Source organism: Xyrauchen texanus, chromosome 6 (assembly GCF_025860055.1).
Source record: "Xyrauchen texanus isolate HMW12.3.18 chromosome 6, RBS_HiC_50CHRs, whole genome shotgun sequence".
Classification (NCBI taxonomy): domain Eukaryota; kingdom Metazoa; phylum Chordata; class Actinopteri; order Cypriniformes; family Catostomidae; genus Xyrauchen; species Xyrauchen texanus.
In genome coordinates, this window is record NC_068281.1 from 25,083,636 (window position 1) to 25,111,280 (window position 27,645).

The 27,645-nt window shown below is 36.0% G+C and overlaps 2 protein-coding genes across 3 annotated transcripts in view; both read left to right on the forward strand.

Moving 5' to 3' along the window:
• Window positions 1–13,738, forward strand: part of LOC127645416 (zinc finger protein 432-like) — a 35,569-nt gene extending 21,831 nt beyond the window's left edge. The window contains exons 6-11 of the mRNA XM_052129026.1: window positions 923–1,033; window positions 2,520–2,664; window positions 5,561–5,693; window positions 11,363–11,502; window positions 12,401–12,508; window positions 13,230–13,738. Of these exons, the coding sequence (XP_051984986.1) occupies window positions 923–1,033; window positions 2,520–2,664; window positions 5,561–5,693; window positions 11,363–11,502; window positions 12,401–12,508; window positions 13,230–13,303 (711 nt within the window). The 3' untranslated portion in view covers window positions 13,304–13,738. The remainder of the gene's footprint in view (window positions 1–922; window positions 1,034–2,519; window positions 2,665–5,560; window positions 5,694–11,362; window positions 11,503–12,400; window positions 12,509–13,229) is intronic.
• Window positions 13,739–15,182: 1,444 nt separating this feature from the next.
• On the forward strand, window positions 15,183–20,824 carry LOC127645371 (uncharacterized). Of its 2 annotated transcripts, XM_052128971.1 has the most exons (3): window positions 15,183–15,323; window positions 18,031–18,194; window positions 18,429–20,824. In XM_052128971.1, the coding sequence occupies exons 1-3, from the start codon at window positions 15,311–15,313 to the stop codon at window positions 19,218–19,220; spliced, it is 969 nt and encodes a 322-aa protein (XP_051984931.1). In that variant the 5' UTR covers window positions 15,183–15,310; the 3' UTR covers window positions 19,221–20,824. The 2 variants fall into 2 exon arrangements, with proteins under 2 accessions (XP_051984931.1, XP_051984930.1); XM_052128970.1 differs by having other exon boundaries at window positions 15,186–15,323; window positions 18,031–20,824.
• The last annotated feature ends 6,821 nt before the right edge of the window (window positions 20,825–27,645 follow it).

A 27,645-nucleotide genomic window follows, 5' to 3' on the forward strand; every position in this document is an offset into this window, starting at 1 on the left:
CAACTCGCCACACTCCCCACTGAGAGCAAACCACATTATGGCCACCACGAGGATGTTACCCCATGTGTCACTACCTTCCAGCAACCTATTGGCTGCTTAGGAAGCCTGACTGGAGTCACTCAGCATGCCCTGGATTCGAACTTGCGACTCCATATGTGATAGTCAGCATCTATACTTGCTGAGCTACCCAGGCCCCCCGTTTTCATTTAATATTGATCATTCTCACTGTCAGAGTAGTTGTGCGCACTCCTTTTTGGCCTTTCGGTAAAATACAACTATGTTAATTTTTCTAAACATATGAAACAAATAATAATTATGTTATTTATTCATAAATACAAAACCACTTACAAATAAATAAAAACTACAATAATATAATTGATGCCACTATCTATAAAAAGTCCCGGTGAGGAAATGTAATTTCATTCATACTTCCCATTTTTGCTTTAATAAAGTTGATCTGTGAACACACACACACACACACACACACACACACACACACACACACACACACACACACACACACACACACACACACACACATCTATTAAAATTAGCAATGATGCAGCATAAAAATCCAGATGTACTGTAGAAGAAATGTGTTTAATATTGAAATTTTCAGGGGCATTTCAGCATGATTGCATCTTTCCTGTAAGGGTGACCCTTGTCAAAACACAGAAAATGTAATGTTACATGGCTTAAAAACAGAATGTTATTAAAAAACTGCCCTTTTAATTCCAACAATGCAATTTAAGAATAATTATTTTTTGCCATATGCCAACGCTGTGCCATATAGGGATATTTTCATTCATTAGTTCACTGTTCATAAAGCAGTTAATTCTAATGCATCTGAGTGACTAATAATTCATGATTTTCTCTTCTGCTGTGGCTCGTGCTTCATTCATTTTTGTCGTACTCCTTGCAGAAGCCATATGCTTGTCAGCTCCCAGGGTGCACCAAACGCTATACGGACCCCAGCTCTTTGCGCAAACACGTCAAGGCCCACTTCAGTAAAGCCCTGCAGGCACAGGACAAGGTAACATTCTTAAGTGTTTGTTAGTTTTATATCAAGAGTCTCATTATAACTTAATCTAAAATAACATGCAATGTGCATATAATTTGATAAGCTTAATGACCTGAAAAATGAAGTCACATCGTTTAATGCATTAACTTCATCACTAATCTTCTATATCCCAGGGATCCTTAATGAAAATGCCTATTGTTTTATGGGCTGTTCCTGCTCTCAAACAAAGAAGAATGAGGCAGATCTTTGTGTATTCCCATGGCTTTGGAACTCTAAGCAAGAGCACATGTGTTCCCGACCCGTAATATAGTTAATAAGCAGTGCAGTGATGTTCCTCAGGAGGCCAGATGTGACATGCAAATAACAAACATGTTCACCACCAGCTCCACTGAATGCTGCAATGAATCAGGAACAGAAAGTTGTTTCAGCCACAATGGGACTTTGTTGCACTCAGTCAGACAGTATCTCTTTCCAGAGATGTGTTCTGAGCAATAGGCTGTGTTGTCTGCTTTATCAGAGTAGCACATCAGAGGTATAGCGGTGACTGGGGCTAGTTGTCACAATGGTAAGTTGTCACTAGGGCTATATCTCAGGAATGTTAATATTTAGTCTACTGGAAGTTTTGTATATTAGTCTCAAATACCTAGTTCAAAACCCCTCTTAAATTAGAAACATTTATGTGAATTCTGCCCTCAAAAGGGACATTTTTTACCATCATCATATTTTTGGAATAGCTCTTGGGTAAACAAGTGAAGATAATCAAATCACACTAGCATACATTAAGGCAAGGGTCAACTATATTAATAAAGCAGATGTTTACCAAAAGGTTTTAATTTGTTCTAAAGAAAAAAGACAGTTTTCATGAATGTCAGGTCGGACCATTTTATTAAATTTTTAACAGGGCAGGTTGTCACGTGTTGTGAATGTCATAAATGTATACAATTTATCGAAATTTTCTTCCATTCATTTTTGTTGTTTCAGTTGTTTTTTGCTTAATACAAATTTTGTTTAATAATTGTTTTACTATTTACATTTAAACAAGCCTATAAACAAGGATATTTAATGCAGGTGTGGTTTAAAAGAAAGGCATAGATTTTATTCTGTGTTACATAAGTGAATGTAGTGTTGTGTTATGGGGAATGTGTCCCTCCACTGGTTTCATGACAGATTCGATTATGACAACTTTCCCCATATAGTCTGACAACATTCCCCACTACTGGGGTGAGTTTCAAAAAAGGTTAATGCATGTTCAGTCAACTATATATATATATATATATATATATATATATATATATATATATATATATATATATATATATATATATATATATATATATATATTCCTGGGCATTAATGGTGAAAATGTTAAACTGCTTTTTTTGTAGTCGAGACATAAGTATCTGGCTATACAGTAATTGATTTTAAACATTCACTGGAGTTAAAAGTGTGACATCTTGCCCTGGTCTCCACTATTTATATGCTTTCTGTGGTACGACAGGGCCAGCTACGTAATAAGGTGGAGCAGGAAGTTGTGGATGTGTGCTTTGGCCTGCAGCATCTCCATGGATCTACTCCTTCAGTACACATCCCAGACCACAGGTGTTCCAGCTCCCTCACTAAGATTCATCAGGAAAGCTTTACTGGTAGGTTTATTCTTGAATGGTCTTCGTGTGCCTTCACTGAATTGAGCTTTTGACTTTGGTAGAAGGCCTGAGAACCCTTTCAAGAGCTTGTATTGTACTACTGAATGTAAAAGTACCAAATAATTCCTGCGTACATTGTGTAAGACTTTCTGTATGACTTGCTTTCTTCCTTGGAACACATAAGGAGAAATTTGGAAAATTAGACTGTAATGGTCACTGATTTTCATGCCGTTAAAATTAACAAAAACTTTAGCATTCCTGCCTAGCTCTCTTTGTCACATTTATGAAAGAAGTAGCGATGTCCGATTTGCAATCGAATAATTTATTTTGAGTTCCATCTTTTCAATTGATTGGTTATCACAAAACCGGCCTGAATGATTCATTAACAAATCAGCTCATTGAGCCTTTTTGCATGAACACCAATCAAATGATAACTCACATAAATCAGCTTATTTAAAAAATCCAACAAAGCATGAAACGCATGTTTACGTGACATTTGAAATAACCGAGTTATTCTCAGTTTTTGACGTCAAACCGTGAAGAGGCATGTGCACAACGTGTGAGTACATTGGATAAGTCCGTAAGAACTCTGGTAAAAGCATTTACATGTAAAGCGGAATCTGTGTAATGGCAAACCTACCCGTGTCAAGCGGTTTATTCAACTACACCGATGATTGAAAGCCATTTAATTTGTTTACAAGACCACATACGTTGTCAACTTAATAAACATAATCAGTTTAAAAATGTAAACGCACTCACTGACATAACAGCTGATGAATCATAAGGTTTTGAATGACATTAGGGTGAGTAAATGTTGATAGAATTTTCATTTTTGGGTGTCATGATTAGCTAAAGAGGTATATGCACTATTATTAGGTACACCTCTACACCTACTTCTTCATGTGATTATTTAATCAGCCAATCGTGCGACAGCAGTGTAATGTATAACATCATGCAGATATGGGACAGGAGCTTCAGATAATCTTCACATCAACCATCAGAATGGGGACAAATGTGAGCTCAGTGATTTAGCATCCTTGGCATGATTTTTGGTGCTAGACTGACTGGTTTGAGTATTTAGGTAACCGCGGACCCCTGGAATTTTCACTCTTAAGTCTCTAGAGTTTATTCAGAATGGCACCACAATGGAGCTCATCTGGCACCAAAAATCATGCCACGATCGAAATCACTGAGATCATATTTTTCCCCATTCTGATGGTTAATGTGAACATCAACTGATGCTCCTGACACGTATCTGTATGATTTTATGGATTGTACTGCTGCCACACATTTGGCTAATTAGATAATTGCATGAGAGTGTACAGATGTACCAAATAAAGTGGTCAATGAGTGTAGATGCACCCAATGTTAGTGAAAGATGACATTATAGAACATCACACTGTATAATTCTACACTATCCACTTTTTTTTAAATCCAAGTGCACTGTGTGCCTATGTTTGTCGGTTGAAATTTCTTTTATGTGTAAATGCCATCTAGCATTACAGATGTGTATGAGGGAGAATGTTCTCAGACTAGCCTTGTCCTCTCCCTTCCTCATTCCCTATACCCATCATTTGCACTACATACTATTTCTGACATCAGATGTTCCATGAGCTCAAAAGAGCAGTGTTTATTCAGTCACTGGGCACCCACGGTTGGCAAGCGGCCAGCCCCACGCACGTCTCTCGCACTCTCCAGAATCTGTTCCATTCCAGCCGCTTTTCCCTTCAAATGCTTGTGACTGAGTCAAGAAGCTGTCAGACAGAGCAAAGCTCCTTTAGCCAACACCTGATGTGAAAATCCAGGAGGGCTGTCTGCACTAATTCCCTTAGACTGCTCACTACTTTTTGAAGAGATGTGGCAGGCAGACAGAAGCCGCAGATATTTCAGTGGTCTGATTCTGCTGAATGAGAAACAAACAACTCAGTGTTTCAGCTTAAGAGTGGTTGTAAAAGATGATTTACTTCAGCAAGCAGAACTGCCTACATTACTCATTTTTAACCTTGATGAATGTTAGATCAGGAGGAATAGGTGATATTTAAATACTACATTGTGACGCTTGCTTCCTGATCAGTTTAGGCAATGGTTGGTTTTTCATTTTAGAGCACTCTCTAGGAATAATTCTTTAATGAACCTAATGATTTTAGATTTCTTTACATTTACATTTATGCATTTGGCAGACGCTTTTATCCAAAGCGACTTACAGTGCACTTATTACAGGGAAAATCCCCCCGGAGCAACCTGGAGTTAAGTGACGTGCTCAAGGACACAATGGTGGTGGTCGTGGGGCTCGAACCAGTGACCTTCTGATTAACAGATATGTGCTTTAGCCCACTACACCACCACCACTCCATGTAACATCTTTAACATGTTTTTTTTATTTTTTTTATCTGCTACTGAATCAGTCAAATTTAGCAAAACGCATCATGTGACATTTCTATATTCGGTATGACGACTGGGATGCCCTCATTTGACTCTCTTTTCTAGAGGACTTCAGGAGATTTAAAAGAATTTAACCCTAAAATGTACATCATTTACTATTTCATCATTTACTCACTCATTCCGAACCCATTTGTTTTTTCCTTATTTTGTTGTTTTAACACAAAAGGAGAAGTTTTGAAGAATATCATGACCATTCTCTTCTACATTATATAATGAAATTGAATGGGGACCGGGTCTGTCAAAAAAAGCGCCTTAAAAGTTCTATTAATGTGGTCCATGTGGTAAAAGAAAGTCCTATTTAAAGCAACATGAGATTTTTGTGTGTCTCTACCTCTAAGCAAAATTCTCCATTCACTGTCCATTTATTCTCATTGCTCTCTATAAAAAACAGTTAATGTATTAAAGTGACCTTAGAGAAATTAAAGAGATCCTTTTTGTTCTGATGGGTTTACAGCATACTCTGCGGATGATGAATCGTTCAGCAGAGTCTTATCAGGATCCATCAATATGAATCTGGAGCAATCCACCAGACACTGCAGTATTAGCCTCCACAACCATCTACCCAATAACAAGATTAATCAGCCGAGGTAAGGATCAACACATCTGAAAATATGTACATGGTAAATGTGATTAGGGACTGCTGCATTTCAAGAGTTGGGCAGGATATCTAGGTAAAATAATGGCTGACTGAATTCTGAAAGGCTTGTCTTCAGAACATTGTGAAAACATACATTTTTAAAAACATACAACATGGACTAGTCCAGCTTGTCTCTTCAATATATATGGACCAATTTTATTTGTGACTATTTGGCTATTTGTCAGTGACTGTTAGAGTCATATGCAACACATATACTGTATAATTGATTCTTCAAGAGCAGTAACTGGCAGTGTTAGCAACATGTGCATGTGTTGTTCGATTAAAATAACATGGTCGATATGGCAGATTCTCCCTGCCCTGAGAATGATGTCATTATGAAGAGCGGCAGCACATGTTTCTTCACTTGAAAACTATAATCATAATCATAATGCATTTGCATGGGTCTTTTTACAACAAACAGATAACCCGTGACCTCTACTTTATCTATTGCTATTGTGCTGTCATGCAAATATTTGCAGATTGAGAAGTGATTTGATCTGATCTTAATTTCTTCATTATCTAATTCCATATGGAAAATTTAAATACCCTCAGTCTGAGTATAATTTGCATGGTCGCTATAAGCTTTGTGGACATGACTATTTTAATTTGCTACATTATTTTTCTTTATCATTAAGCTGAAATGTGTAATGTTTTCAGTGTTAAAACACTTTTTAAATCCCAGTCTCATATGCAGAGTCAGCTCTAAGTAAGCCAATTGAAGGTTCATTTCTCCAAAAGCACTGTGGTGCTTTCAAAACTTGATAGTCTTGCTTGAGCATCCTAACAAGTCCTAAACAGTAACTTTTGCCCAACCAATGGTGTGAGTTTGGGGTGGGGTTCTATGCATGTCCAACTAATGGCAGATGGGGATTGTTTAGGAAACAGGGAATAAAAAACAGTCATTATTTGTGCAATTCTGTTTCATTATGTTTATGGCGCAAACTTTAGAATTACAAACCTCAGCTTGAAAAGATCTTTGTTGTCACTTAACACAAACAGGACAGTGTTTGTTACTGTACTTACTTATCCAAACACATGGAAAGAGAACATGTGTCATGATTTGTATTATGTAAACAACAATCATTTTATGGCAGTGAACTGGAAATCTGATTTATCAACTAGCATCTCAGCAGAACTTCCTAAACAATTCATGACACAATTCATGTTTGTCAGTTACCAGCTATCTTAAGATGGATTCAAAACACATAAAGGCTCAGTTTTTTTGATGCCAAAATAAAGTCAACATCCTAAACAGCCTAAATAGATAGAAGAACTGTGGCGAATTCTCCAAGAAACTTGGGACGTCCTATCTGCCAACAACCAAGAATAACTGTGTCCAGGTGTACCAAGGAGAATCGGTGCTGTTTTAAATGCAAAGGTGGTCACACGAATATTGATTTAATCAATTATTGATTTCACTTTTTTATGTTTACTGGAATTTGCATGATAACTATTATAATGTGGCTACAATGGCTACGTGAAAACTATTTATGTAATTATTTTTGAAGACATCCTCACCATGCAACATTTTTCACAAGTGCCTAAAACTGTTGCACAGTAGTGTATATATACAGTATATACTGTATATAAATATGTTGGTAAGATGTAACGATTTAGGATGCTTTGATTATTTTGAGAGTTTTGTTGTTAGTTCAAAACCTTGTTATGAAATATGAGGCTATTGAATGACCTGGTGAATGTGTTTGGCATTTGTTTAAAATGAAACTATTATAGCTTATAAAGCAGTTATCAGAAAAAGATGCTGCCTTGACTTATTTCTGCCATAAGATGTGGCATAGTATATAATTTATAGTTCCTCTGGAAACAATATTTAGGCTTTCATCAGTCTTTGCTATTCAGTGTTCTTGCCAAAAGAATAAGTCATTTTGATAGTTTACAGTTTTGTTTTAGGACCCAAATTTTACATTGGACATCAAGTGGCAACCCTACCCAGAACCAAAATTATTTATCATACAAAATGTCCTTAAAACTAAACACTGAAATGTATTAGTTGGTTTATGATGGTGGTATAATAATTATGTCTTAATATTGTTTCATGCTCCCAGCAGCCAATAATTCACTGCACAAAACCATGTTAAATCTTCTTGCAGATAAACTTGTAATTAATTTAGTCTGAATAATTTCAGAGACGGGCCACTTTTAAAATGAATAGGAGAAATTGGAACACTCAACCAAGGAGCTCTAGCACCCAATGTTCAACTGATGTAGAAAGGAAGTCCCATCTTACATTTAAAAGAGCCAATCATCTTTTATATGCAGACATCACCTGTCAATCATCTTGAGAATGTGCATTATCTATGCAAGCTGGGAGAATTGCACATTTAAGACTAACCTGAGGTAAAGATTACGATACAATTTATGAGACCAGTGTTTTCAGATTTTACTGCTAATTTGAAATATGTTTTTTGATCGTAATCTAGACCAACAGTTTAGGGGATTTCGTCTTTCCCTATTAAAGTAGATAAGAGCTACACTGTCATGACTGGAAATAGCTTCCCGGGAATGTTCTAAAGATGGCCGCCAGTGGACTGACATGGTTGAAAGATATTGTTTTTTGTTTTTCCACGACACCTCTCATGCCGCTCTTCCACTTACTCTTTTGTGGGATTGGTTAACGGATAGGCATTAGAAGTTGGTAGGTGTATTCTGAAAGCTTGTCTTGGAAAAAAGCATTTTCTAACATGCCTTGGATGTAGTGTAGGTCTGCTCATGGAGGGTGGCTCGAACCCTGGCTGCATGGTATGATCTTTAAAGGAGGAATTTTTTGATGGGGATGAAGGAGCTAGAAACAATGGAAAGGATATGGTGTCCAGCTGTGGGGATGGCAGGGAGATGTTCCTGACTGCTGCCACACCACCAGGAGATGTTCCGGGATTAATGGGGTGATACAGCTGTGATGAGTGGATCCCAGGTGATGGCCCCATTGCTGGATGACTGAAGGCACTGGTGGAGGTGCAGCAGGAAATAAAGCCCAGCAGGTTGAGACAGCATCTGTGCATCTGACCGTATGTTTTTACATTGTGTCATTTTGTCCATGTTGGAATCTGCCTAACTTGGCAACCTTCTACCAAGTGAATTCCGGCAAAATACAGTAGAGTTTGATTGGACACACTGCCATTGATGTCACAACAAAAGATATGGAATGCATGTTCTTCTTCCTTTTGAAAGTAGATCAGCCTTTTTATTTTGCTATTGTATCTATATAGAATTAGAGTTACTTAAAAATACAATATTAAATTATCTTGACCAGTGTATGTGTTTGGTATATGTGGTAACCTGTGTACTTAAAAAGAGGATCATTGGATCCACATAATTCTAGAATAAATGTTCCTGTTGTGTATATCTGAACCCTTACATTCAGTTTTATTGGGCTCTTCAAACATGACAGAATACTCTACTCAGCCTTCTTTAAGCAAGTCGTTTACTACAGAGTGCTGGCGAAAATAACGCACTGACAACCAAGAGAATCAGTGTGATGCGTAAATTGGGGATTTTAAACATTGCATGAAAGATTCCTCTCATTCCTGCCTAAGGGTGGGTGCTGGCAGCTGGCTGTGATTAGTGTGTATAGAGAGGCTGGCTGTAAAAATATGAAGAGTGGACCTGTTTTCTGAGTTTGTGTTGACAACCGCTCCATTGGGACACAACACACATGGCAGAGCTGCAGGGCTCCCATACACTGTACATATTGGCCCCTCTTACTGTGTAGCCCACTGATCGAACACAACACCACGTAAAAGGCACTTGATAACTGGAGACATTTTATTTTCTGTGCACTTGACCAAATTCTGAGCTGAATTTCCGTTATTTCTGAATGGTTGTTAAGCTGGGGCTAAAAACTAGCATAAAAATCAGCGAATAGAACTGAAACAGATTCAAATACTTTGTCTCTGAAGTAAAATCTATCTTGGAATTGTGGTGTTGTGCACATACAGTACAACACATATATATATGTTTTATAAAAAAGAGTGGTAAATATTAATAACAGTTAAAACATCTCAACAAATCTTAAAGAATACATTATAAAACTATAAACATAATGCCTTATTTAAGAGTATACAGACACATAAAATACCTCAAATAAAAACACTCCAAAAGAAATATTCTTTTTGCATCTTCATCTTGTTATTTAGTATTTTAATTGAAGATAATAAATAATAAGGTGCAAAATGGATATACAGTTGTGGCCAAGAATATTGGCACCCTTGGTAAATATGAGCAAAGAAGTCTGTGAAAAAAATCTGCTTCGTTTGTCCTTTTGATCTTTGATTCAAAGAATTCACAAAAATCTAACCTTTAATTGAAGAAAAACAATTGAAAGAGGGGAAATAGCTCATTATTAAATACATATTTTCCTCCAAAAAGCATTGACCATAATTATTGGTACCCTTTTATTTAATACATTTTACTACCTCCCTTTGACAAGGCAACAGCTCTGGGTCTTGTACTATAATGCCTAATGAGGTTGGAGAACACCTGGCAAGGGATCTGAGACCATTCCTCTATACAGAATCTCTCCAGATCCTTTAAATTCAGAGGTCCACGCTGGTGGACTCCCCTCTTTAGTTCGCCCCACAGGTTTTCTATGGGGTTCAGGTCAGTGAACCATTTTTGTGTTGATTTTGATATTTGTTTTGGATCATTGTTCTGCTGGAAGATCATTGCTGCAATTCTCCAGCTGTGATCCTTGGAGAATTTTTGGCACTGTGCGTGGAGACAATATTGACACACGTCCTTTCCAGGCCAATTCTTAACATCTCCAGTCGATTGGAACATGTTAATTATTGCCTTGATGGTGGAATTGCTTTGACAATTTTCTTTTAGCCACTTCCCATTTTGTGGAGCTCAACAACCTATTGCCTCACATCAGAACTAAATTATTTAGTCTAACCCACTGTGATTGATGATTAAAGGAACTTTACCTGTGTGTTACCTCATATTTATACCCCTTTGAAACAGGAAGTCATGGCTTAATAATTTCATGTTCCTAGTCACCCAGTTGCACAAACAATTTTTAAATATGAATGGGAATATACTTACTATATATTTTACTCATAATAATTTCTAGGTGTGCCAGTAATTGTGGCCAACATGTTTTGGAGATAAATATTTATTTAATAATGAGATATTTCCTCTCTTTCAATTGTTTTTCTTCAATTAAAGGTTAGATTTTTGTGAATTTTTGGAATGAAAAATCAAAGTATAAATTATGCAGATTTTTTTTCACAGCCTTCTTTGCTCATATTTACCAAGGGTGCCAATATTTTTGGCCACAACTGTACAAGTAAGACATAAGACATTGTGGCTATTCCATATTTCTACCTTTCTTAAGAAATTTTCCCCCAATTGTCTGTGTTTTTACCATATATTTCATAAATCCTTTGTGAAATACTTGATTCTGTTTGATCCATACATGTACAATATGTCCATGTGAATTGAAAGAAGTCCCTAGAATGGCCTCATTAGTTGTTAAATTGTAATTAAAAAAAATAGTATAGCCATATCTTATATTGTAGATTGTGAATGAACTTAAGAGATGTTAAGCATTCATGATTTCACATACATTACATTTTTAAGTCAACTGCTGTCTTCTTTCAGACTTTCTCCTCTGGTTTGTGGAATCAGCCTGGTCAGTGGTACAAATGAGCTCCATGCTGTGTCTGACAAGCACAACTTCATCTTAAACCCACATCAAAAACTCAACCAGATGTTTAATGAAGTACCAATAAATCACCAAGGTTTGTAAACTATTCTGTATTACATTCATTAGTGTCTGAAAAAAAAACATTTATGGCAGTTTATACTCCCAACTTTTTTCACAAATGTATTTCCGCAAACTGACAAGTTGTTGGCACTGATGGTGGAATATGCATAAACTTTTCTAAACGAGGCAGCGTTAGTCAGCAAAGTAGGTGGACTGAAGTCTGGGGACAATACTTCAACCACTTTGACAGCCTTTTCAGGATGGCCTTACGGGTACACATAGTGTTTCATGAAGATGGCCATTGTTGCTGTTAAAAATGTATGGTTGCATTTGCTTGTTTCCCATTGTCTATGTGGTTAGTTTATAATAACAAGTGGTAATGATTTAAATCTGGCTCTGTTAAATCAGTGTTCAGTGACAGTTTGAAAACCACTAAATTAGATCATTTAATCAGATCCATGTGCGTGTTAGCCAGGACTTAAGCTGGAGAGACGATGTTTAGACCCCTTTGTAAACACAATGTGATTTTTAGGATGGTCCAGAAATCCTTTAATTAAATATTGATGTTATGTCATTTAAAATATGTGTTCCTTCTATTTTATTGGGTTAATGTAGATGTATTAAGCTTGGTTTTGCAGCCAGAGCAGAATAACGATATCAACTAATATCAGGTATTGTTCAAATAAAACAGATGGGACTACTGTTATTGAATTGTATTTAGCTAATCCTGTTAATATATTTTAGCCTATTTTTCAGATATACACATTTATCAAATTAGTGATCTTTAACAAAATAAAATAATAAAACCTACATTTGGTCAAAATTTAATATTTTAATTTTAAGGATTATCCAATTCAGTCTGATGGAATTTTATGACACTGAAATGCATAAATCTTAAAAATAGTGCACAATGACTGTTTTTTTCTCTCTAGTTTTTCAGGCCACTTTTAATGGAGTTGAGCAGATTTGCAGTAATGGAAGAGATGATCTGCACAATTTTGACCAAAATGGATTCCCTTTAACCTGTATAAATTCCTCTGGTATGTTCATGTCAGTCATTTCTCATCAACTCTTTACCTCCATTTCTGGTCTAATACTGTAAAAAAAATAATAATGTTACGAAGATACAGTGATCTAACTTACGTTAAATCTACATAAAAACAAGGTTTTTGCATTATTCCCCAAATGTCCCATTAGTTAACAGTCATCTGAACAAACAGTTTGAAATTGAACAATGTTGCTGATTTGCAGTCTCACAGAATACATTGCAACATGAATAAATGTTATAGAGGCTTGTGCTGTTTGCTGACTCATTATGCTGTCATTGTTGATTTTTTTCATTAGTTAGTTATTTGTTGTTTGATGATGTTCAGAGCTCTGTATTAAGTTTAGAGGTCACCATGCCTTCGCTTGGCAAGATGACACATCTCTTCTTCAAAGACGAGATTGACAGAGCGCACTTCATATGAGCCATGAACTTGTACAAATGAAACTTTTTGATAATTGGCTGGACAAGAATTTCTTGGATGAACAACAGTCTATATTAGCTTGTAGTGAACAAACAAATCCAAATTGGCCAAACAAAGCAGGGTTAAGTGTACTGAGGACAAATATTAAGACTATTGTTATTATAATTAATTATTTTTAGATATTATGAGCTCGAAAATATTAATGCTTTGTTACCTTGATTTAAAAAAATATATATTCTTTTACTTTTTTCAAAAATATAGTAAATCCTACAAAGGTTCTCTTTATTGACAGGCCACATCCTAACCCAGGATGCACAGCCAGTGAGTGGGCATCACCCCCCTCCATGTTCCAGTTGGGATCTATGACCGTTGCCTCAGTCAGATCTGTGGAGGAATGGTTTAAAAACTGGTGACGATACATTAAGACATGGGTGATTAAGGAAGTGGAATTCTGGATAAAGATTCTCCAATCACAACAGAACTGTGTGAAAAACACTTTGCTTGGGCAATATCCTCTCAAAGATTCCTTGAGCAGTGAGTCAGACCTTTAATGACAGCTGTGCTCTTGAAAGAGAAATTCTGCAACTTTGGTACTGATAATGATGATGCAGCCTTATGTTTGGATTCAAAACAGTGGAATTTTTATGTTTAGTTTGCCCAGAGAATAAGATTAAGGAGTGATACTGTTTACAATGAGTTAGTAACAGGACACGATTCTTTAAGTAATATTTATGTTGTATTTTTCTTCAACATTACATTATGTAGGCTACCATTTTGTCTTTCTCAAATAAACCGAAGAGGAAAGAGACTTTGCCAATGTTTTTTTGTTCATTTTGACTAATTTATTTTGCTTTCTAGTATAGTGTTACCATTAGAAAAACCCAAGCAATAAAAGTGGACTTTGCTTCAGTGTGCAGTTTTACAGAAGACTTCGCTAAACTATGATCTGTTGGTATGCCGCCACCTTGCGGTTTGCTTGAATAGAACACTTGAAAAATTGTCATCTTTTGATGCATAGCTCTACTTTCTCTTAATAATCCGTCTTTTTGATTATATTGTTCTAAAATTAAGTTTGAGCTTTTATAGCAAAATTTTCTTAATTTTTCACTTTTTTTTTTAGAATAGAATCAGAATTAGCAGATTATGTTGCTAAGGAGGGTAGAGTCATATGGGGTAACCTCCTTGTGGCCACTATAATGTGGTTTGTTCTCTGTGGGGAGTGTGCGTGGATGCCGCGGTGGATGGTATGAAGCCTCCACACGCGAAATGTCTCTGTGGTAACGCGCTCAACAAGCCACGTGATAAAATGCGCCGATTGACTGTCTCAGAAGCGGAGGCAACTGATATTCCTCCACTGCCACGTGGAGTCGCTACACCACCACAAGGACTTAGAGCGCATTGGGAATTGGGCATACCAAATTGGGGAGTAAAATAATAATAAATAAATAAAAAGATTTAGCAGATTATTCCTCAACAGGATGTTTCAATTCTCTATTATACCGTGTTGCCTTTCGGTAACAAACCCTTTTTTATTACTTTGCAAGCACATGATGCATAAGATGGCAGTAACATGGTGAGTTATAAAGGGATGGTTTTGAATAAAACAAAAAAGTTTTTTATTTAATTTTTCTAGCATGGTGCACTCACTGCAGTGGGAATTTTTTTTATTATTATTATTGTTTTGCTTTTTAAAATTACATCAAACTATCTACTTTTTTCAGCATTTATGTTACATTTATGAAAAACTAATTTTACATGTGTAATACAGCAGAAGTTTTTTTTAAACTAAAATGTATATTAATTGTTGAACAGCATTATACATTGCTGTTTTAATACCATTTTTAATATTCTGACAGCCACAAAATGTAGTTACTCACGAGTCACTCCCCACTTTATAATAAATAATAATAAACAAAAAACTTTATTTCATTCTTTCCATTGTTGCCTTCAAGCAACATATTTAATTTGGGCCCTCTTAAATTATCGCTTTCTAAATGTATTTTTCTATTTTATTCAATAGAATTCCATTTTATGCAAGAAATGTGAATAAAACATTTTTTAAACAGTGATTTAATGATTGCACCAGAGAGTGCGCAATAAAGCAAACGATGAAAGTCTGCTCAGGCACGTTCCCCTTTCTCACTGTGTTATGTCACTTAGTTTCAAAGTGGTCAAAGTTTCCCTATAGCTACTGTATCCCCAACACTCTCTCAAACACAGGCACAGGAAGCCGAATTTCCACATTCCAGTCTGTGTTAGATCTAGGCACACCCAGGCAGCGCACATACAGTAGTGACGCGACAGAGCTGCTCTCAGCGCTTTTGTGTTGCACTGATCTGAATGACAGCTCTATCATAGGAGCAACAGCTCACAATGACCCCTGAAGGTAAGCGTCACATGTACATGCTATTCGCACTATGTTCACTATAGCTTGCCTCTGAATACATCTATGTACTGTAGTTGCCTGAGAGAAGTTTAGTTGCGAGAAGTTTATATTGCTCCGGCAGAGTATTTGGTCTTTTGGTCATTAGGCTATACAAATACATTTCAGAATTAGACACATCATAAGGTTGACGTTTTCTGCCTTGCAATGAAAATTAGATTGTGTTTCGAGGATTTTATATTGTATTTCATCAGTGTTAACCAGGCCCATTGTGAAGTTGCGCTTGAGGAAAATAAAAGCTCCGTTATCTCAAGAGGAAATTGGCGGAATGGGTGTAGCAGCGCGCATTGTTGTTGCATGAGGTCATGTGGGGTAAGTTTGAATATAGCCTACCCATCGCTTTAATGCATTCGGTCACACATTAGGAGGATAACTTATTAGTGTGCATGTAACATTCTCCCCTTTCCCCGCCGTTTTAGGTATAACAAACCTTGCGCTACAAACGCACTTTTACCTTTAACCCCACAGAATTGATCCTCTTTACACAATATATGGATAACTCAATCAGTCAGAATGCCAGACGTGATTTTAAAGAAAATCAGTTTACATGTTTATTTATTCCAGAGCACATAAAAAACACCACGTTGTCTGATTGTTGTTGACAGCAATCAACAGTCATTCCGAAATAATTGCTCAGAAATTGTGTTCTCATGCTGTATTGAAGACTGTTTCAGTTAGATCCACTAACATATAAAGGAAAACCTCAGCTGTACACAAACCATTGCGTCATTTCCTCACTAATATAGTGAAAATGTGTTTGAAACAGAGATCAGCACTTATCTACTTGGCTCAAACTTTGGGCTCTTGTTTTGTTAGGACTTGCATGCTGAGTCAATACCAAGATGTTATTTAAGCTATAATTGTTTCCCTCAAATGGCATTAAGTGCTTAAAAGAAATCATTTAGAGCACTTTATGAATTTATGGATTTAATGTTGGATTGGGCATATTAGATTAAATCTCTAAATGGTCTAACTGCTCTATTCCATGTTATTGCTCTTATAATAATATTAGCTAACTTTTTGATTGCCTTTATAAAATTTTTATTTATTACATATTCTGAACATGTACCGATGAAATTCCCAAATGGTTATAGTTACAGTTGTATTAAGGCTGGTGATGGGTAAACACACACCTGTAGATAATATCTATAATGAAATGAGTGTTTCAGCAGTACTGTATGTTTGGCCTGGTTTCTCATGCCTTGTTCCTGGTGAGGATGCTCTGTGATGTCAGATGGTATGCACATTCTACTCCCATTGGTTACATCAGGAAAGTTGGATGCCAGTGCTATACTGCTGGATTTAAGATGTGCAGTTCTCTGCAGTGCAGGAAAAAAGATATTGAAACACAGTTCTCTAAAAGACAACAACATTTATAATAGTTTCTGAAATGAATCGACAATTACCAAATTGCTAAAACCATTTACCAATAATGTAAAAAAATAAAATAAAAGTAACAATTTACAAATAAGTAAAATGGATGAATGTCATATTGTTCTAAAGGCAGTGATTACTGTCAATAATCAGTGCTTGCATACATTCTATGTTGTCATAGCTTTAGAATTGTTAGTATATTCTTATGTTTAGTACATGAACATTAAATCACTAGCTGATGGAGGCTCATTGTCTTGCACCTCAGCCATCAAAGTATATGCTTGCTTTGTATTTGTTCGGTTTCCAACCAACAATGAGGCATATGGTTGCCAGATAAGATGTTTCTCCATGAACTGTGGACTCCTGATCCCAGAGTCAACTCATCACCATGCCAGCTCTCACACAAATGACAACAGTGTCGAAGACCCAGCAGTGTTGCTATGCACACAGGAAATTTAGCGCTCTGCTCAACCTGAGCTAACAGATCCCTGGAGGTCAACCAAGAACATAACAGAAAGAGAGAGAATAGATTAGGCATGCATGAGACATTTGGTATATTCAGCTCTTCAGATATACAGTATATGTAGAATAAGATGTAGTTTGACATCTGTGAAGTGTGTAAATTTTTTCATTCTTAAAGTACTTTCTCCTAAAAGCAATTTGTTTGTTCACATACCGAAAAAGTGTCAAAACATTTATTTGTTTGTTAGAGCAATCTGACATGTTAACTTCTGGCTCAACTAATGTTTGGGACAGGACTACCTGTTTGTACAAACACTGAAAGATGGAGCATACTTAGTTCCATTTACCATATTTAAAAAACAAAATCACAGCTACGAAATAACACAGATGGAAGTATATTGTTTCTAACCAAAATGCTAAATCAAAAAATATATATAAAAAAAAAGAAAAATCGAAGTATTTTACATTTTAGCTTCGTCATGATTTCCACCCTTTGCCTATTACAGCTCTGCACACTTTTCGCATTCTCTTAACCTACTTTGTGATGTATCCACCTGGGATGCTTTTTAAACAGTATTGAAGGAGTTTCCATGTATGCACTTGTTGGCTGCTTGTCCTTAACTGTCCAACTCCATCCATTGTGTACAAATATAAATTCAAGCATTTAAGCAGATGTCTTTAGATCAAAAGGATTAAGATCAGGAAAAGCATAAATTCAGTCAAGTGTGTCCACTGTCCAGATATTCAACTGGTATTGTAACATAAATGTGACAAATTTTATGATTTATCTTATGCTTGTGTTTCTCTCTTGTAGGACTTACCTTATTTTGGGGATTGTTCACTCTCCTTATGGTGCTCGTGACTGAAGGAAGATCTGGGGAATGTGGGTGTCCAGCAGCCACCATTTTGACTGAATTTCCATCAAATATACCTAAGGACACCTGCTGCTTAAACAACTCGGGATCCACATTCAACCAGGTGCCTTGGGTGGCTTTTTCATTTCAGACACACCTGCAAGTTTTGGATCTTACTAACTGTAATATCAGTCACATTGATCACAGTGAAGTTGGAGAGACTTTCTTAAGAGAGCTATATCTTAGCCAGAACAAATTGTCATCTCTTCCAGCTGACTTCCTCACCAAAGCCTATAGTCTAGAAGTGCTGGACCTGGGAATTAATTATCTGACACATCTACCCGACCAATTTCTGCAGAACTCCGACAACCTGCGGGTGCTGATCCTTGGACGGAACCAGCTGAGCTCTCTCCCGGGCTCGCTCTTTAAGCCGTCTCTACAACATGTGGAGCTCTTTGAAAATCCCTGGGCTTGCACATGCACACTGTGGGAAGGGCTTCAGGGTGATCAACATGAAAACTCTAGCAGCTTTCAGGATCTAGTTGTTAATCTGACCTGTGCCTCTCCTCAAAAGCTTGCAGGACGGGCGGTATGGTCTTTGCAGAGAAGTGACATGTGCCAATTGGCCAACCTGACGGCTCTCTTCATTCTTCTTCCTCTTCTCCTTCTCCTCAGTTTGGTGCTCTGCTGGTGCTGTGGCAGGAAGAAGAAAAGGAAAGAGACCCTGTCTTTCAGTCCAGCTCGCAAAAGGTCCAGCAGCTCACAGTGCAATGGATGGTGGCCACATGCCAAACTGCCCACTGGGGAGTCACCAGCATCTGTAGACAGTGGAAAGGAGGTCATACTGAGGAACCAGATGATGCTTCAGCCCTCGTCCACCCTGCTAGACAGCACTCAGGACATCTATGAGGAGGTGGAGATCAAACTGGGCTCTGTGGACTCGCTGGCCCGTCCATCGTCCACTTGCTCCACTAAAGGGACTGCAGGCAAGCAGGACCTGGATGCAGTGAGTGTGAGCGAGGTGATGAAGGACTCAGCTGATCGGGAGAAAGCATACCTGACACAGTCCACTGAATATTACAGCTTAGTACCGGGGATGGAAATTGAGGATTCAGACCATGCTGAGTATGAGAGTGTGGACCTCTCATGACATTAAAGGAATGCCCTCATTTTATATATGGGAGATCGAGTACATTGGATTTTTTTTGTTGTCTATATTGTTCAATTTTGTTAAACAACAATGTGGTTAAACTTGTCTTTGGATGCAAAAAGTACAGCAGCTGTTGTAAAGGAAGTGACTGCACCAATGCAAAACCATTCCTTTTGCGTACAACATGAATGAATTACTGCACTGATAATTTGCCAAATGGAGCTGTTTGCAGACTCGGTCTGTTGTCAAGATAAGCTATCATATAGCTGTCACCTGGATAGTTTCGTTATATTGAGATTTTTATACTGTATGTCCTGCAAAAAAAGTTTTGCGAATGTTTTATTATCATAATATTACTTTGTGTTTCGCATTCAGTTATAGTGCATATGTATATGTTGTTGCATAAAATATAATTATAAAGCAGAACAATATTTATATTTATCATATATTTGCATTCATGGATAAACTCTAGAGCAAGAGGACATTAAACACAACCACAGCCCAGCCCAGTCCTTATCATAAGTAAGCAAATTTGTCATGATAACTAAAATTGAACTAAGTACTTTGCTACAATTTACTGTTTTGAGATGTGACTTGCTCACATTTCTTTCACAAAGAGAAATATGGAAGGTTACTAGTTATGTACCTAAATGTAAATGAGTATAAAACAATGACCATAAGATCTGGTTAGTACGGATGTTGGCAACAGCCGCATTTGGTACTGCAGTGCCTTCCGAAACTGCATATATGTTTGGTCTACAATGTGTAATAATTATTTAGATTTTGTAAACTAATTTTCTATTAGCATGTAAACATGTTGAATAAACTGTTATAATCAAATTAAGTTGCTCTCAGTCTCAGATAAGATGAAGTCAATTTAACAAACAAACTTTTACATAAGCAGCTTTTAAAGGAAAGGGTGAATATATCAAAAAAGGTCAAGTAGTCTTATTTTAGCTGACAGAACTTATCACTAAACAACACTCAACCTTTACCTATTAAATAATCTTTATCATAGTCACTGTATCATGGCTGCTGCTGCAGCTGCACTGAAAAAAAAGTGGTCACCTGCAATTCTCTATCTGTTACTTGATTACTTGATGTAACTCATAAGACAGACCAGTGGTTGCTCAGTGGTTAAGGCTTTGGGTTACTGACTGAAAGGTTGGGGGTTCAAGCCCCAGCACTGCCAAGATACCGCTTGAGCAAGGCCCTTGATCCTATCTGCTCCAGGGGTGCTGTTTCATGGCTTTTTGTTTACGGTAATTCTATAAATGAAATGGTAGAACAACAAATCTAGGCCAATATCTAAAAAGGACTTCTTTATCTTTTCACTTTTTTGTGAACTAAAGGATACTTGGAATTATGGGTGTGTGGAGTTCCACTGGAAAATAATTTATGTATGAAATTCATTTGAGTATTAATAGGTAATCCTGAAATTGTGAAAGGATGTTTAATTCTTGGCTTCAAAAATGTATTGGACAAATATTCATGTTTTAAAGGCTTATGTTCAGTTCTTTTAGTCTTAATTGCAAAATCTGCACTCTAATGCAAACACATATACAATAAATGTATATGTATATGCAATACAATAAACTCTTTAATATACAACTGTCAAATTTGTTAATTGTTCTTGGACACATTTACCCTAAGGGACAAAATAATTGGATTAAATATGACATGAATATACCACTTTCAGAGTCTCACACTGGCCTTCACAAGACACATGTATTTGCTTCTAGTAGCATGTTTTTATTAAACATAGAAAATATATTCATATAGAAGTAGCATGGGCATTATGAAAACCAGGAACTTGTACACAAGGCTGTAAGGCCTGTGTGACTGTTGCTATGAAAAACACACATATGCTGTCTTAGCTTGTTTAATACTTAATCCATTGCTGAATGGAGGAATTTCAAAGATCATAGGGACAGTGAAGATGTGACTTTTCCTTCACATTATTTCCTCTTCAAATACTGTAAATGATTGCTTCTGCTAATCAAGTTTTAATTAAGTTTAATAAGGGATGCCTACGGTTTCATTGTTGAATGTAAGTACTACTACAAAATATACCTATAGGACCTTGTTATCCCGTTTCTTCTCACCTCATTGAATTCAGCTTGAAAATAGTATCCCAAAGTGAAGTCTGGTGGTAAATATTTATTGAACAATACAGTGTGAATTAATGGTTGATTACTGCTTGTTCTGTCAGTTCACTGCGTGTGCTGACACCGCCTAGTGATATTGATTTTTCTGCAATCAGAGAACTGTGACTAATTCTTATTCTCATTCAAAGGATTGAAATAGTTATTTTCAGGATAATCTAATCTGATATTTGGTAACCCTGCTGAATAAAGGAGTATATTTCTCATTGTCCAGCTAATTTAAATCAGACAGTTTGAATGCTTTTAATCCTGCTGAAAAAGAAGAATAAGAAGAATAAGAAGAAAGCAGCTAAAGATGGTTGTGTGTTCTTGGCTGGTGCACAAGCTGTTCTGGCTGGTTGGTTTTAGATGGGTTTTGGGCACATTATAGCTGGTCAGGCTGAGACCAGCTGGCTTTCCAGCTAAACTAGCTGAGCACCAGTTTGACCTGGGTGGGTGACTAGTTTAAACCAGCAAAGACTGGTTCTTCTTTCCTGTAGGGTTAAAAGCATTTAAACAGTTCGACTTAAATCTGCAGGAAACTTAGAAATATACTCCTTTCTCCTTATAGTTCAAACCTATATAATCTTATCCCAAGTTTTTTAAAGGAAAATACATATATTAAAAACATATACTTTGAGCCTGAGGTTTTGAGCAAATTTAAGTTTACTTTTCTTGCTTGAAACCATTTGGATCGATTGTGTGTCAAGAATTGGAAATAAATATCTTTAGTTATTATTTGTGACAAAGACTCACAAAGAGTGCAAGATTTACAATATGATTTAGGCTAATTATAATATAAAAGGGAGTTGTTAAGAAACAATGTTAATAAACTAAGCTCTCTCCAACCAAGTGAATTTCTCAGGACAAGTACATTCCACTGATTTAACTTGCTTGTGTGTGTTTAGTTTTTTGTATAAAAAGCACTAGTAGTGGCTATATAATCACTGTGTTCTTTTGGGTGTGTATTTGTTCACACGATAATGGTTTAAGTACATGTAAGAGGATTTATAACAGTTGTATTTGTGAGTAAACACTTTTGTACATTGCATCTATACTCATGATTTACTATAGCCATTCAGGGAATTAAAGTTTTATTGCACATGCTGAATTGGAACCTAAGTTTTTTCCCTTGTTATATATAATGTTACTTAACATACAGGCATTACAGCTCATGGGTTCCCATAGAGTGATCCCCTTGGGGCAGACACAAAGTTTGTGGCTAGCACGAATGTACAGTGTATTGTCAGAGATCAACGGTCTTCTTACATACATTCTTTTTTGCTGTTTTGAAACATTATTCTAAATAAAGACCAAATATCTTCAATAAAAGATAATTTAACAAATGCATTTCCCATGATAAACACCTTGTCATAAATTAGAACTTTACTCTTTGTGCTCTCCAGAGTAATCATTCATGTAAAACTGACAATGACCAGCTGGACATGTTCCTTTAAAACAAATATAAATCAAGTCAGATGATGGATTGATAGAAGGGATATAAAGGCGAAAACAAAAGGGGAAATGTCATTCTAATAGTAGACTGTCTTGAAACACTGATGTAAGAATTACTTGTACTACAATAACAAAAGTGTGACTTCAGAGTAGAAACTTTTTTCAGTCAAATTCTTTGTGTTGTTTCTAGTTTATCATGGCTGTGTCCTACACTCTTAAGGTGGAAAATGCTAGGTTTGGAGTGTGCACAAAGTTGCTCTTCAGGTGGAGAGGAAGCATTTACAAGCTTTTGTACAGAAAATTCCTTGTCTTCTGTTTAATGTACAGCTTCTTCAGTGTTTTATACAGGTACCATGACATTTTTAAGTTCAGATATTTATAATAATCTGATCAAATGTACCAATAACCTTAATTTACACTTAATGAAAATGACAATTGTATCCAGACAAATTACTTAAACTTATTAACAACATTAGAAAAGTTGTAAGACACTTTTACAAGGTTAACCAGAACGATAGGCTACAAGCTAATTAAGAGACAGAATAGCATACGATAGAGTAGAGAAGAAGTTCATTTTTAAGCAGAATAAGATTGGGTTATGATTCAGGTAATCATGGAAGTGCTATCTTTAGGTTTTTCTTGAGGATTGTGAGAGGCCCATAAAGTAGAGCTTGGAAGATACCACAACTGAAGATTCTAGAAAATGCCATGTTGTGATGGTACCTCCAGGCTCTTCTCTACTATGGTGGTAAAGAACCCAACGAGTGTGCTAAATACAAAAGATTAGATAGCAACACTTACAGTAAATAAAGTTGATAGGTACAGTTTGTCAAGACAACCTTTGATGTCAGCTTGACAAAGCCTTGTCTGAAAGTTTAAACTAGTTTTAATAGTTTGATGGTTAAACAGACATTACAGTAAGAAAAACCTCCTGCTTGCTAGATAGATAGCTAGACAGAAAGATTATCAGATAAACCATCTGAGATATACCTACAGTGTATATATATATATATATATATATATATATATATATATATATATATATATATATATATATATAGATATAGGTAGGGGTTTGAATTCACAAAAGTTCCGTCAATGTTATTCTATGGGATTCTTTAAAAAATCTATATTTTTACATATAGCTTATCCAAATAATCTTGGGTATGGCTAAATGTATGCCTCTCACGTCATCTAAATTGTGTCTTGATATATGTTGTGACCTCGGCTGTGTACTCCTTCTATACATTGTCTAATTGGGTGATGGTTTGTGAAATCTGAGAATCATGATGAGCAAAGAGTTCATCTGGACCTGTATGTTCCAGTTTTCAATCTACTGGAATTCTTCTTTTATGCGGGCTGGTTAAAGGTATGATGGAGTAGCATGCTGTATATATTGTAATGCAAAATGTGTAATTTTTCCTGAAGATCAAGGCTGCAACATGTCAAATGCAGATTTTGTGTTTTTGAAGGTAGGGGAACTTGTTATCAACCCATTTGGAGAAGATGATGATGATTTTGAAACTAACCAACTTATAGATCAAAACATTCAGGTCAGTAAATAATAAATTCCCTCCCAATTTTGAAGGACTCAGACAATTAATCATAATCACTTATGGCAACATTTGTTTTTAATAGGTTTCTATTCTGTAGATGACATGTACCAAAACCTTCCTCCCTTGAAAAGGGCAAATAGTGGGTGGATAAGGGCCCCTCATATCCTTCTACCACTATGAAGCCAATCTTCATGGATCAACACATGACATGAGGTAAAATGATTAGCTGTAATACTTTTTAAGTATTAATTAATTAATTAATTACCCAGGTTTATATATTAGGGAGAAGGTCAAAATACAGAAGCATTTTCCCAATGGCTTAATCTTCACATAAATTTCATGTGATGTTGACACTGCCAGTATATTATTGATATTTTTGGTTTGGTTAACTATATAATAATAAAAAAAAACTAATGAGCTATAATTAGTATGGATTTTTCAACAGTAAATGTATCTTTAATCAAAGACATTGGTATTGAATTTTAAGTTCTTGAGGGTGATTCAACAATTGCAGTGCCATTAAGGAAATTCTCAGGCCAAGTGTTTTTTTGGTGGAGAATGGCTGCATGTTTCTCAACACTGTTTCTAAAAAATGAACAGTGACTATTATTTTTAATATATTATTTTTTTATGTATATGCAAAAGTACATAATCTACATATTCATGTAATTTATTTTTGCAATAACAAAGTCAGTTTTTCCTTTTAATGGAGCCTACAAGCTAGATTCTACCCAAATTTCATAACATTTTATTTATTTATTTCATTTTGTAAAATGAGTTACTCTGACACATGTCCACACAGTTTTTTAACAAGCCTATCAAAATTGTAATTGGGTGAAATTAAACAATATAAATACCACACACACTTGTAATGGGAACTGACACAGAATTGTAGGAATGGCGTGAGACACTGCTTTACATTTAAAAAAACAGCTTGGACGGACGCAAATATTTATTTTGTGCGAATGGCCTTGTGTAATCTAATGGAATACGTTACAAATGACATTTTACAGCAAGTAATCTGTAGTGGAATATATATATATTCAACCTTGTTACTCTTGAATGTACATGGGTTAACATGGTTGAGTTTTTACACACAAAATAATGCAAGCACATGTCTATTCTAATGCCATGTGGACATTGAGGGCAATCAACAGATTCCCATAAAATATATTTATTTGTAATTACTAAATGGCTTTTATCTATCATTTAGGTAATAGTGTTGAAATTTGACCAGTTCCTCCAGTGTAAATAAAGATCACAATATAATTGAAAACACAGAAAAAAGAATGAAATCAATACCGTCCATCTTCCCATGGGATTCACTAGATAAGACAATGTCTTCCTGTTGAACATGTGATTTATGGAATATTCCAAATATTTAAGAGGTAAATGGTCTGCACTTATATAGTGCCTTTTCACCTTAGTAGTATTCAAAGCGGTTTACACTGCATCTCATTCACCCATTCACACACACATTCAAACACACTAATGATGGCAGAGCTGCCATGCAAGGCGCTAACCTGCCATTGGGAGCAACTTGGGGTCCAGTGCCCAAGGACACTTCAGCATGTGGAGTCATGAGGGCCAGAAATCAAACAACCAACCCAGCGATTAATGGACAACCCACTCTAGCACCTGAGCCACAGCTTCCACAAATAATATGGGTGAATGTGTTCATGTAAGAAGGTCAATAGTAGGAGACACACCTAAAATAAGTTAATTGCTCATGACCAAATGTGTTTTAAACATAAATCAAACAATGGTTCTAAAAATTAATGCAAAAAAAGAGTGATCATTTATAAGCGCTTCATGTTTTACCTTTTTTTTTTTTTTTTTTAACATACATGTATGTTGTCATGAATGTCATTCACCTTAATTCTAAAAAGGAGTTTTTTACTTAAGATGCATAGTAGCAAATGTAAAGACAGTGGGATGCAAATGGCACCGCAATTGTGGAATCACCCTTGAAGAAGAAAACATAGAGACAGACAGGTGCTGTGGCAATGGCAAAAAGCATGTTTAATTAGGCACCATGATGTGAGGAAAATGTGTTAAGATATAAATACAATATCATCTGTAAAATCATCAGATTTCACCTAAATCTACATTTGTGCATCAGAGCCGTGAAAATGTGACTGATCTCCTATTGTCTGTATATATTCATGATATTATATTTATTAGGATACTTGATGATGAAAATGACGAATCTGTACCAACAAATCAATCAATGCTTGCCATCAGTGTGTGGCCAACTACACACAAAATACAAAAGCAGAGGAGTAAAGGCCTACAGTAACTGTGTCTCTGCTGCTGCTGCTGAGCAAAATGTAAGCGTGAACGCTCTGTCAGAACACTTGAAAATCCTTTAAGATTAAATTCTAGCCACTACTTCGGCAAAAAAAAATATATATATATATATATATAGTCAACACCAGGAATGGATGGGGTCACCGGAATCTACAGAAACAGCTAATCAAGAAGTCCCCTAAATTATATACTAAATATATATAACCTTCAGATATTTCAACTTTAATCAGAAGTTACATTTTGACACATTTGTTAACCTCATCTCTCATACACTGTAAATACTAACAGCTCAAACAAATTTTTTTTTTTATTTTATTTTTTTATATGTTTCGCTAGTCAAGTTACCATTACACTATAAACCCTAAAGTTGTCATTAATACAAAAAATAATTAAATGTGCATCTAAGTCATTTTTATGTCGTCCTGGACTTATACTGACACCTAGTGCCATGAATGCAGCAACATTCAAAGTCAATAGCTTTCAGTTACCAATGCCATTGCAGAAATTTACGATTTATAGTCAAACATGATTATTTTCATCCATGAATGAAAAGTCCAAAAACGGGGTGAGTTTAGCGAGTAGAATTCGGCTGGTCATGTGATCCCAATATGGCTATCCCCATAACGGGACTTGCTCTATGTAGAATTTGACATCTTTTATAAGATTAGTGATATGACTGAGGTCTTCATCTCATTTGGGTGGTCATGATTTTATACAAATGTTCCAAAATTGAAATTCATCCATTTAAGAGTACAATTTATATGGGGAAAAGAGGACTGATAGCACTTTAAAGTGGTCCTTATTAATTTTATTTTTTACTTGAATTAACAAATTGGAACACAAATAGCCTACTGTTTTTGTTTCTTAAATTTCTTCTGTCTCAAGATTGAAAAGACTTTAGTATTTATAACTCAAAATGTACCAAGAAGAAAAGATTATGGGGGATATCCATAAACATTT